This window comes from Gambusia affinis, linkage group LG05 (assembly GCF_019740435.1).
Source record: "Gambusia affinis linkage group LG05, SWU_Gaff_1.0, whole genome shotgun sequence".
NCBI classification, from domain to species: domain Eukaryota; kingdom Metazoa; phylum Chordata; class Actinopteri; order Cyprinodontiformes; family Poeciliidae; genus Gambusia; species Gambusia affinis.
In genome coordinates this window covers 12,637,282-12,650,027 of record NC_057872.1, presented here as the reverse complement: position 1 = coordinate 12,650,027, position 12,746 = coordinate 12,637,282, and the positions used below count along the sequence as shown (strand labels likewise).

At 38.6% G+C, this 12,746-nt stretch overlaps 1 protein-coding gene across 2 annotated transcripts in view; it reads left to right on the top strand.

Moving 5' to 3' along the window:
* Nucleotides 1-12,746, top strand: part of lars2 (leucyl-tRNA synthetase 2, mitochondrial) — a 38,147-nt gene that overhangs the window by 1,469 nt on the left and 23,932 nt on the right. Inside the window, exons 2-6 of one of the 2 annotated variants that reach the window (XM_044116455.1) lie at nt 3,742-3,979; nt 7,071-7,202; nt 11,844-11,935; nt 12,013-12,073; nt 12,501-12,590. In XM_044116455.1, coding sequence (XP_043972390.1) covers nt 3,746-3,979; nt 7,071-7,202; nt 11,844-11,935; nt 12,013-12,073; nt 12,501-12,590 — 609 coding nt within the window. In that variant the 5' untranslated portion in view covers nt 3,742-3,745. Of the gene's footprint in view, nt 1-3,737; nt 3,980-7,070; nt 7,203-11,843; nt 11,936-12,012; nt 12,074-12,500; nt 12,591-12,746 lie in introns of both variants that reach the window. The other variant, XM_044116454.1, reaches the window with a different exon arrangement.

Here is a 12,746-nt window from a genome sequence, read left to right as displayed (position 1 = left end):
ATAATGAAAAACCATTGGAAATACTATAGCAACAACAACAAAAACCCAGCTGAATATGGTTTCAGATTTCTGTTAATTTGGCAGATATAAAAGTAATTTTTTACGTATGCCTCCTAAAAGACATAATGCGCATAAAATCGGTGCTCTTTAAGGGAATGAAACGTGCTATTAAGGAACAGATGAATAGACAAAAGATGTTAGCAGCTGTCAAGAAGCCATTATGATGATATGACCCCAATATGTACTGGCGATCTGACTGTTTGCAGAAGTTTTCAGTCCCTCTTCTCTGGAGACTCCCGAATGGATGTGCCCAGTCACCATAGAAACATCATCTCCATCTCTCGCTCCAGCCCACTCACTCAGAGATGTGGCCAGGCTCGAGTGCTCGGCTCTCCCAGCTGCAGTTTGACGCTGCACCGCTGTTTGCTGTGATGTTGAGCTAATACTCCAGGGAGTTTTAGTGGGAGGAGGGAAAAAAAAGCATTCCCACCAGCAGGTGTTTGGAGGGTACTTTTTAATGCTCATCTGGTTGAAAAAAACTGAGTTTTAACCTCAGGAGAGTTGTCCTCCCTTCAGGCTGGTCAGATTCCATTTATATAACATCTGAGTGAAAGCAACATCTGGCTTGTTAACAGTCTAAAAAATGATGTTACTGAAAGGAGATTTGACTCCTTTCAGTAATTTCAGGGATTTGTTGACTCGTAGCTTTCTTTTGTTGGAGTCATATATTCTCATAACAGAATAGAATCATCTTTTCCTCTCCAGCTTCAGATAATCAGCCGTAATTCTTGTATATGTATCTCATTTACATCTTTATCTCAGCTTGTTGTCAGGGAGCGTTGATTGTCCGCATCTCTAAAGGTCTTGCCGTCTGAGATCCAGACGTCTCTGCTATGAGATTGTTTCCTCCACAGGTCAGGTTAGCAGCTCTAGTGAAGTTCAGTGGAGGTGGAGGAGGACGGTACGGATATTGTCGTGGGTTGCCTTAGAAACCGTGTTTTTGTTCATATCTGACCGATATGATTGTGGAAGAAATCAAGTTCTTATCAAACAGGTTTTTGAACTCGTAGTTGGCATTAGGACCTTTTTAAATGGTATCATTTAAAAACGTAGTCTAGGTTAAAATCTAAAATCTAGGTTTTAGCCAGGCCCAGCCAATTTCTTTGGAAAAAACCCTATTTCTTTTTTTAGACAAAATGTCAACCAAAGTGCTGTACATCGACAGCAATAACATAAAAAGCCTACTAAATTCATTGAAAGTTACACAACACTGGGAGAATTATGCACACATTTAGTGTAAAAAAAATAAAAGAGATACAAAACGCCAAAGTTAATTTAAGACCTTAAAAGACATAAAAGCATTGTCTCAAGAATTGGAAAATAAAAAAAATCTGTGAGCTTCAGTAAGAGAAAAGGCTTCTGGCTTGTGACCTTGCTTTTTGGCCTGTATTCTCCAAAGAGAATACTGAATGTTGTTGTTGCTTGTAGAACACAGCCATCCACAAAGCTGTGGGAAAAAAAATAACATTTTCCACCCTTTTCCAGACTGTTGTTGAAAAGGTGCAGTGTGAGTTTTGGGTGATCCTTTGTAAACTTTTTCCAAACTGTGGCTTTAGCAGAAGGATGCAAATGTCAGGTATCCCATGAGGATGTCTGAGTTTCATTTTAGATTAGACAGCAGGAAAACCGAGAGCTGAAAACAAAACAATAGCTGTTCAAAGGTGTAACTATGTAACTGCAACATTTTAGTTTAAAAAATGTGTTTTTTCCTTTCAATTTTATTTCTTTGATTTTAATTGAAGTTTCATAAACGTGACATTTTAAACTAATTTGTCATTGATTCCCTTTTAGTTTTTCTTTTCACATCCTAAAGTTCTGCATTTTAACTGGGTTGTGTATAACATTTTTTTGGATTTCAAATGCTGGATTTCAGCATTTGACTTACATTTTTTGGATTTAAGTGGATTTAGTTTTTTGACTTAAATGGAAAACTGTCATTCAGTCCTCTGATCAGTCTGATGAAGAACAGTCTGTCCAGGGTGCCGCAGTGACGGAGAACCATAATCACATCACAGCAAATAAACCTCTCATTTCACAAAAAAAAAAAAAAAAGAAAACCCACGCTGTTGTGTGACTGACATGGTGTGAAAACCGCCAACTGTTACACAACAACAGCAGCGTTGGAAAAAAAAACAATCCTGAGGAGAAATGAGGAGGAGAGCTGTCAGTCTTCTCAAAGCAAAAGCAAGCCCATCATCTGCTCCTCAAGCCTGTCGATTTAAATAATATGAAAGTAAATCTGATTTGAGATGAAGGGATTTTTGACTTCTGTGCCATGAAGCTTTGTTTGTGTTTTTTGGCAATTTTTGCCTTCTTTACTTTTTCCACCTAAATATAAATGACTGCAAATGCAAAGATCAAGTTGTTACTTTTCTTTCCAGTAGATAACACATAAAGAGTTATTTGTGTAAGGACTGCTTTAGTCTAACTATTAAATGCACAAGAATTTGCCAGTAAAAGAGAGAGAAGGGCTGCGGGCGTTTTCACAGAGCCACTATTTGGGAATTTCATAGAACAAGATGGGCTTACAAGGTTAGTCCTTTTTGCGCATCAAAGCAAAATTCCCGGGGCTTCATCTGATAAACTCAACACAAAGAGCATCAAAGAACATGCTTGCCAAGTCATTTACATAATGTTAAAAAGGTTTTATTTTTTATGTATTTAATAAACAGAAAATAAAAACAGTTTTTTCATATTTTTTTTCTATTTTTTTTTTTATTTTGGCTCAGTCAGAGCCAATCAGGGGAAAAGCGTGAGAGTGAAGAGTGCTTCATTATGAGTGACAACTGACATGGAAACTGCAAGCTAAAACAAAATATTTCCAACTAAACACCTACAGACATGAGCCGGAGTGGAAAGACCTGTGTTTATTTTGCTTTCAATAAATAAAGAGAGTTGGTTCATCTATTTCCTTCCGTCCTTCCGTCTCTACTTCCATAACCATGTACAAAGGGGAGGGACTTAATCAATGCGAACTTTGTGTCATACCTTCCTTCCCTCATTATGAATCGGTCATAGAAACTGTTTTTTTTTTTCAATAATTACCATCCATCCATTTTCTAACACCCTTCTCCCCAGTGGGGTCAGGAGGGGTGCTGGTGTCCATCTCCAGCTAACGTTCCGGGCGAGAGGCGCGGTCATAGGTTGCCAGTCTGTCGCAGGGCAACACAGAGACAGACACGACAAACAACCATGCATGCCCACCCATACAGAGAATTTAGAGAGATCAATTAACCTGACTGTCATGTTTTTGGACTGTGGGAGGAAGCCGGAGAACCCGGAGAGAACCCACCATGCACATGCACATGCAACATGCAAACTCCATTCCCGGGCCGGGAATCGAACCCAGGACCTTCTTGCTGCAAGGCAACAATGCTACCAACTGTGCCACTGTGCAGCCATTCAATAATTACCATAAAGCTCTTAAAGTAGCATTATTGCAAACCTGCAAATTAGAACTATACTGCCTTCTTGTTTTTTTTTCTAACAAACTGTAAATTTTACTTTTCTATTAGGTTGTTTCTATTATTAGGATCTATAAGTTTTGTACCTGTCCTGAGAACACGCCTGCACATAAGTAGTTGACTCGACACTCTTCAGAAGTATCAGGTTTTTTTACAACATGTCTGCCAGCTGACCTCTTGTTCTCTGTCTTTTCTTTCCTCATTTTTCTGAAGGCAGGATCATGCAGGCGTCCTTGAGGAGGCTGACTCCTGTTCCTCTGTGTGTGGTCCAGCCTTGTCGAAGCAGGGCTGCTCTGTGGAGCTCGGCACTCCGCTTCCTGTCCCCCAGCATCCGCTCCCTGTTCAGTGAGACGGGCGTTTGGGAAAAGGACTATCGAACCGAGACCAGGCGCAAAGTAGAAGAATGGTGGCGCTCGCGGATTATGGAGCAGTGGCGGAAGGATGCGCTGAACGCAGTAAGTGTGTAAATATGTTTTATTTATCCTAATAAAAACTGGACACAATTTGTCACATTATAACCACAAATTTTGTTGTTGTTGTTTTATTTGATTGAAGTAAAAGAAAAATTGTCCATTTCACATTTTAAAAGAAAAAATCTAAAAATTATGGCGTGTTTTTGCATTTTGCCCACTTTACAAAATTTTTTAAATGTGTGAATACAACTGCCTAAGGAATTTGCTCATATCAGCATAAATCCAACTGTTCTGTGAAGGCCTCAAAGCAGTAAACAGAGTTGCAGGGAAGATGTTTATGGTGACTGTGGAGGAGCTGCAGAGATTCACAGCTCTACTGACAGCTGTTAGTTGTACACTACACTGTTTGTTCACAGTTTGTTTGCAGATAAAGGTAGTTTGTTCTTCCTTGTTTTTCTAAACCTCGTGAACAATGAACACATTTCCAAAACTTAAAATTAGGTCTTTAGAACATATTTTTGTCATCAGCTTTGAAAATATCTGAAACAAAATATGTTGCACTGTGAAACATGTACATATTTCCTGTTGTAAAACAACAGAAAAAACAGTTGATGTTCTTGGCTCGCTTGGGAGAAGAACAAGAAATCTTGTTGCCAAATTAAAACAAAAACACATTTGCTTTCCTGAACAAATTGTACAGATGAACTATCATGCCTGTTCATGTAAACCTTAATTTTTAGTCATTATTTTAACAAGAATATATGTGGAATAATTCCCTCTGAATCAAGTGACCAGCAGCCCTGATCCTATTGTTTAGTACTAATCAAAAATAATTATCATTGTTGATTTGGTAAGCTTTAGTTTGCATTGAAACAACACATTTAAAAAAAAAAAAAAATTTTATAGTTAAATCAGTTTGAGGTTCTATTCCACTAAAAGTTGTTGGGGAAAAAAGTCTCCATTTGAACTGTGGACAGAAATCTTTCTTGTAAAATGGCACAGACTTTATTTTTGCTGTCCTTTTCTGTTATGCGACAATGTGCTTTGGGCCTATTTCTGCTAAAGTACCCAGAGATCCTGTGAACTGTGTTTTGACAGTCTGCTTTAGAGCTAATTTTGCAAGAGAGCAAATGTAGAATAAACTGAAACTACTCATTTTTATTTGCCGTAGAAAAAGTTGATTTGATATTTTAGAAATATCTTAAAGTACTGCTGCACCTTTTCTTTTTCTGAACAATGTTCAATACATGTCAGTTCTATGTTAAATTGAATTTTAATATAGTGACTTTCAAATGAATAGAAATAAATCTGTTTAACCACATTATTTTTTCTTGTTTAATGGCATCACATTTCAAAAATAGACATTCATAGGATGTGTTTGCTATTTTCTTCTTCTTGAGCCTCCCCACTTTCACACCTGTTTGTACAGTTGACACAACACTGTTGAATGTCAGACTTTTATCTGAAATTTAAACCACAATAAATAATCATCTCCAGTGATATGGACCTCATTCTCAATTCATCTGGGAAACAGACAAGGTGTAGAGGGAAATGTAAAAAAAATGTTGCATTAACCTGGTGACATACATCTTCAAACTGCTGACCTATTAATTTCTTTAAGTACCTTTCAGTCTCAATTCATAATTCAGTCTCCTTCCTCTCAAACTGCCTTTGACTATAGTACTTCTGATCCACTTGATGTATGTAATACTGCTGGTATTTCTAGTTCTTACTCCTTCATATATATTTTCATTAAATAAAACACCAGACTTGTATTGTTCTTTCCAGGACCCTCAAAGAGACATTGTACATGAAATCGGTCATTCCCATCCATGCACAAAGTCGCAGAGTATTCTTCAAAGTAGATGGTATAATAAGCAATAAAAAATTGCATTCCTCATCAAAATAGTCACTAGTTTGTTAGTAATTATACTTTTCAGCTCCACGGTGAGCTTTAGCTTACAACTAAATTAATTAAAGAGACTTCAGATGTAGAACATGAAAGTTTTGGAACTGAATCTGATATGCAGTCCTTATTCCAAGCTCTTTTCTAAGGAAATGGGAAATAAAAGATCTGATTTGCCAACACCATTCCCCCTCAATCAAATGATGCTTGAACAAAGTGTTAGCTAAAGAATATACACAGCTATATTTATCTTCTTTATTTTCAATATTTTTCCTGGAACATATTTGGAGTTTTTTTATATTAATGTCATGTTAAAAGTCTAAATAGTTTTTAGATTGGAAAAACTTTTAGCAGGTATGTGTACACTTTTAAAAACCACTGTAAATACACAGATGGTTGCCCCTAAAGTGACCTACTTCTTACCGACTCTAAAAAAAAAAGAGACTGTCACAAGCCAAGCTTGTAGCGATCGATAGAGCTTTTTATTTATTTTTTAATGCTGCTGACATTTTGGTCTGCAGTCGAGAAGAAAAGCACGGATACACTTGACGGTATTAAACATGACATGTGGCTTGTGCATGCTGCCTCACTGGCTTTCTGGGCCATTCAATAGACTCGCTGCACAGTTAATGGAAATTGTTTCACCTCATTTTTTTCTGGTAAATGAAACATCTGATGTGAAAAAGATTTATTTTTTGACCAGATGTAACTATGGCGAGATCTTCTACCTGTTTCCACATTTATGTATTCTATTTAAATTTCCCTCTAATCTCTCACAAGCGTTTGGGTCCTGGTAGCTCGTCACAGGCTGATTATATATCCTAACGCTCTGAGCGTGTGGCTGTCTAGGCGAAGCTGACAGTGATTAAGTGCATTTATCGCAGGGCGCTGGCTCTAATTAATTTATTGAAAAATTCATGAGTCAGATTTCCTGTAATCACATATAGCTGGGTGGAAGTGGTCCTCGCGGTGCTGCCATAGAAACCGTGTTGTGCTTGTAAACCATACATTATCTGCCACCGTTTAGACACTGTAATCAGCCGCTGAGCGAGTCTCTTACAGTCAGCGGCCCTCGCTCTGAATGTGATGAGTTATTACTGGCATCCTCACCTCAGCCTCTTAATGCAGTCTCCTCCACATACAGATGCTTCAAAGTTAGGTTGATGAGGAAAGACCAGCTTTAAAGTCGTCTGCTGTTGTCTCTGTTTGCTTGTTCCCCCCCCACAGCGTTCCGACAGGAAGAAGTTTTATGTCCTCTCTATGTTTCCGTACCCTTCGGGACGCCTTCACTTGGGGCATGTGCGAGTGTACACCATCAGCGACACCATTGGTCACTTCCAGAGAATGAGGGGCCATCAGGTATGTCTGCTTTTGTCCACATGCATTCACTATTATTACCCCGGTCGTCACTGAAACATGCAAAGCACTCCGAGCAGCCGCAACTGAATGCCAGCCAGAGATATCTCATGTTGTCGGGGCACAAATATTCTGCCTGTGACACACAGAGAGCTGAGAGCCAATGTTGATATGTCTTCCTGGTAAAGCTCAGATCTAAGCAACTGGAAATGAAAAAAGAAAAACTATTTATTTAGTCACTGATTAAACTCTTTTGTGTGAAAAGCAGCTTAATTGCAGATTCTGGAGATTTTTTTCATCATTGATGTCACAAGGTTTATGGTTATTTTCAGATTCAAATTATTCTCAAATAGATCTCATTTGCAGTCGAAACCAGATTTTTACGTAAGCTTTATTTAAAGACACATGGACTGTTTTTTCCTTGTCCGACATTCAGTTGCACTAAATATTTGCTGTCTCAGGTTAGTTAGAATAACAGAAAAATCATTTTCAAAATTCTTTTGGTTTTGCGTTTTCTTCAATTGTTTTTGAGTTTTTAGTGCTACACAGTAGGAGAGCAAACTTTGATGCAGTATGTGTGTGTAGCTTGTATTGACTTTTCTCTTCAAACGGCAGATTAAAGCTTTGGGGTTGATTCCTGTTTTGTTGTGATTCCACTAAAATTTTATGAAAGGAACTCTTCATTCAGGCAAAACACAAAACAAATTAAAAAATGAAAAGCAACCTCTTCAAGTTAATGTCTTGAGTGTGACTCATTAGAAATGAAGAGAAATTCATCTGCTGCTCTTTGGCCGGTCAGTGAAGCCAGGGCAGCTCTGACGGCATCTCACTGAAAAAAACAATGAGAGCAAGTGGGTGACTAAGTGAGAAGCAGTTAACAGCTCCAATATTTTCTTTAATTTGCTGCTTTGATTTGCTCTTACAGTATAAAAGTTGCAGTTAGTTTTGCACAGTCGTGACTTAAATTGCAGAGCTGAAAGTATGCATATTCTCATATCCTGGATGTAAATGTTTATTACGTAATCCTTCAGTTGCTTTTTTATTTTTTATTTTTTTTATATAGCACATTTCAGCAGCAAGGCATTTCAAAGTGCTTTACATCAAATCAAACACACAAAAAAACAATGTAACATAGAATCAACATTAAAAACACAACATCAAGTCAGATTCCGTCAATAAATTTGCAATTGATTACGTTTCAAATACAACTCTAAATAAGTGGGTATTTAGTTGAGATTTAAAGGAAGTCTGTGTTTCAGCTGTTTTACAGTTTTCTGGAAGTTTGTTCCAGATTTTTGGTGCATAGATGTTGCATTTTTGTCAAACCTAAATGTTTCACACAATTTAATGGCAGATAATCATTACCAGGATAGGCACATAAACACATTTAAAATCATATTTACATTTATCAAAATTCAAAATCGATCCAAACCTTATTATTAAATCAAGGCCTAACCAAGGTCAGGTTGTGGGTTTGATTCCAGCTCCTTTCTGTTAAATGTTGATGTGCTCTGGATCAAGATTATTCAGCCACAGGTCTATTCAATATGCAGTAGTGATATGTCTATGATAGGAGTTCATCCTGCAACTAGTGGGCTGCTGGTTCGAACCCCACTCTGAATACAGTTTAAATTTTATATTTGAAGCTATCATATTGTGTCTTCATGCCTGAAAGTATTTATCTACGGAACATAGTCAATTTGACAATTTTTGTTAGTTTAGCTGAGTTTGAACATGTCTGTAAAACAGTTTCACCATTTACAGCTGTTGTTGTCAGATCCATAAAGAGGAACACGCAGCTGTTTTCCTGTTTGTCGGCAGTCGCTGGGTGTTAAAACTGAAAGGCAATTTTACTTTTGTGTATACAGAGTTTCCTTTTGGTTTTCAGTAGGTGTGTAAATTAAGGCAGATCCATACTCTTGAGCTAAAGCCCTCTGGTCTCTTAATGACCAGACTAGTTAAGATCAAAGTGCTGCAGTCCACAGCTCTCTTTGCTCTTTGTTTGATTCCACTTGCCGGCTGCTGTCGATGGAGCTGTGGCCAGCGACTGCAAGGTCAGGTTGGTGGCTGTTTTGCAGGAACACACTTCTGCTTCGATCATTGCCCATCTAAACAACCATGGATCCTTGCTTTTAGCCAGACAGCAAACTGCTATGTGAAAAGCTTTGCTCCTTTGAGATTTTACATCAAATGTGCATTTATCCGTCACCTGCTGAGAGAGTCTCCTTTTTCTCTGTGGGATTTCCCTGAAGGAAACTTGGTTTCACTTGATTGCTGGCTGCTCATTGCACAGCACTGCTCTTTCCCTGAGCATCTGTCTAAAAGCAAACACCGTTATGGTGAATGCTCAAAACTCCCCAATGTGTTAATTGAGAAATATACACTCACCTGTTGATATTCTGCTGGGTTTTTGAGATGATGTCTCCCAGTTTTTGATGTTTTGAATATGTTTTGAACTCCTATTATAATGTGATGACAACTGATGATCAAATTTACAACATCTTTTATTTAGCCACTGTTTGTACAGGTAAATGTAGTGTGAGAATGCGTTTTCTGGAGATGCACCGATCAGGATTTTGTGGCCAGTTTCTATTCCCTGGATTTTGAAATGATTTAACCTGCTGAAACCGCAGACATCGATGGAGACATCAATGCAGACATCAATGCATCATGGCCTGCTGTGTAGTTGCTGTGATATAATAAAACAGATGTATCGCTTGATGTAAAATTACTTTTGTCCACTGAAACAAGTGGCCACAATAAGAATTTGCATAGAAGTGTTGGCATCTGGAAACAAGAGTGTGAAGTTGCATTTCAAAGCTAATACAGATGGAATTGAGCTGCGTGGGTGAGCACTTTTATTTAGTATTGTCGCTCTGCAGTCATAAAACGAGTCTGCCAGCTCTCCTGGAACCCTTGTGGTCCAGAGGGCTGCGAGTTTACAGAATGTTTCCTGTCCCGGCCGGATCTGTGTCATCCAATATTACAGTAGATCTAATTGTGATCAAAATTAAGGTCGGGATAGGCTTTACTCTTTAAGTGTAATATGATCCATAAAGGAAAAAAACAAAATTGACTACCTTTTCATAACAGACCTTCACAAATAGAGCCTCACTTCAGCTATTTATGCTAAATAAGCAGAACTGCATTGTATCACCATGATGATGCTCTCATCATTTTAGTATGTGTATTTTTTTATTATCATAGACTATCCTTGGCATGTGCTCTGCTCGTATTTCCCTGGAGCTTAGTGAGCCGACAGCCTCTCAGCCTTATACCATCCACCACTCGGCTTTACAAATGAGGGCCCAGCAGTTACCAAGGATACCAATTCATCTGAAACATCAGACCCGTTAGAGTCTCCGCAATGATCCTCTCCAGCCTTCGACTCATTGTCACTCTCCTGCTCCTCCACTTTACTCGCTCCTTCCAGTCCTGCGCTTTCATCTCGTTTTTCTCTCAGTGAGCAGAAAATAGAGCCGAAGGGCTTGAGAAATGAGTGAAAGAGACTTCCTAAGTGTGTGTGTCAAAGAGCGAGACAAAAGCACGGATGTGTAGAGGGAGCACTTCTGGACAGGGAAAACATAAATACAGAGGGCAGGTGGGGGGTTTGGGTAATCAAAAGACAACATTTTTGTAAGTGATGTCTTCAGTCGAACTGGAATAACATGAAAAAGCCATAGATAAAATAAAATAAGGTCGTAAAATGATGCTTTAAAAATATATGAAATGTCCATCAATCTGTTATTCCATACAGCTGTGCCTTCTACCATTTTGGCTTGGTGTGTCTTGCTAAGACTCTGGAAGAGATAATCGCTGATGCAGACTCTGAAAAAGTGATTTCTGCTGAACCTATCCACATGATCGCTACTGGCACTGTGTGAAAGCATGCCATTGTCTACAGCAGAAACTATTGTACTTGAGCTGAACTCCATTTTTAGTGACTCAGGTTGCAGTAGGACCATTAACAACTTTAATAATCTTGTTTTCATGGAGTTCAGTAATGCTGTGATTTATTTTATTTTTTTATTGTTGTTGGATAAAGTGCAAAAGACTAAACACACATCCTTGAAGAACACTGTCGTTCAATTTGATGAAGCCTGAAGATTTCCTGCCAGCTTCAATTGAGTCTTCTTTTTCTCTTTGGAGGTCTGAAAACCTCTTATGTAATAAGCTGCTTTGCCTATGATTGTGTTTAAGTATTGTTGAACACTAGAAGAGAACAATCAGGGTTCGAGCTGTTCTTTTTCTTCAGGTGAAAAATGATTGTGTTCAGGGTGGGTTTGAGATGATGCGTTCAGAGGTTGGAGCCATAAGCAAACTGTGGGGTTTCCAGAGAAGACGGCAGGCTGGCTTTGAATGTGTCCTATTGTTGCTCAGAGCATGTTGTATCACAAAGGTCAGCCTCACAGGCTTTAGTCATTGAGACAGTTTTCTAAAGATTTTCTATCTATGAGGACAGTTTGCAAAGTTTAACCTGAGTTTTCTTGGGGAAAAAAATATTTGATACATAAAATACAGGTATAACATCTTGTAACATTACGCAGATTGATATTAATTTCAGTTGGTTTATGTGGGCTGACGTATGATTGATCCTTTAACTAATTATTTACAGTGACAATTAATACACAGTTGAATTCCCAGGTGCTAAATCCGATGGGTTGGGACGCTTTTGGGCTTCCTGCCGAGAACGCAGCCATAGAGCGAGGTCTCGATCCCGAAGAGTGGACAAAAAGGTATGTACGTTTAAAACAAAGTGTTTAAATGTCTGTTTTTCATGTGTAACTTCTTCCTCTGCTGCTTTTCTGTTCAGTAACATCGAGTCCATGAGGGAGCAGCTGGATAGCCTTGGGCTCTGCTTCAACTGGGACAGAGTAAGTAGGAGATAGGAGAGGATCGGCCAAGAGGTTGCAAAAGACCGAGTCGTGTTTGCTCTTTCCATGTTCATGTTCCATTTACACACATAAAGAAGAGGGAGCTTGAAAGAGTGTTCAAGTACTTTTTCACATTACAACCACAAACCTTTATACATTTGTATTACATATTTATGTAACTTTGGAGATGCTGCTGAGAACCACAGCTCAAAATTGAGTAATCAAAAATGAAACGTAGTGCAAAAGGAACAAGACAACTGAATAGAAATCCATTCAGTAGCATAGGAAGCTGATGGAATAGGTAGGACTTTTAAGACCCAAAGAAATCCAGAACCGCTGCTTCTGTGATTAGAGGAAAAAGGAAAGTGACTCTCTGCTCACTTCCACTTTGCACTTTGCACTCCTGATTTTTGGCTTTCATCAACAGGAAATCACCACTTGTCTCCCAGACTACTACAAGTGGACACAGTATTTGTTCATCAAGCTCTTTGAAGCTGGGCTGGCATATCAAAAAGAGGTAGGAATGTTTTCTTCATAGAGAAATGACAAAACCAGTGGAGTTGTCTCTTTTTTTTGACCTGAAAAACAGAAGCCTTTCTATTATTGAGGCAGAAATCAGGCGTCCTCATTTCATTTTAACCGTGTGGGTTGTGATCTGACTGCGTGTGCTTGT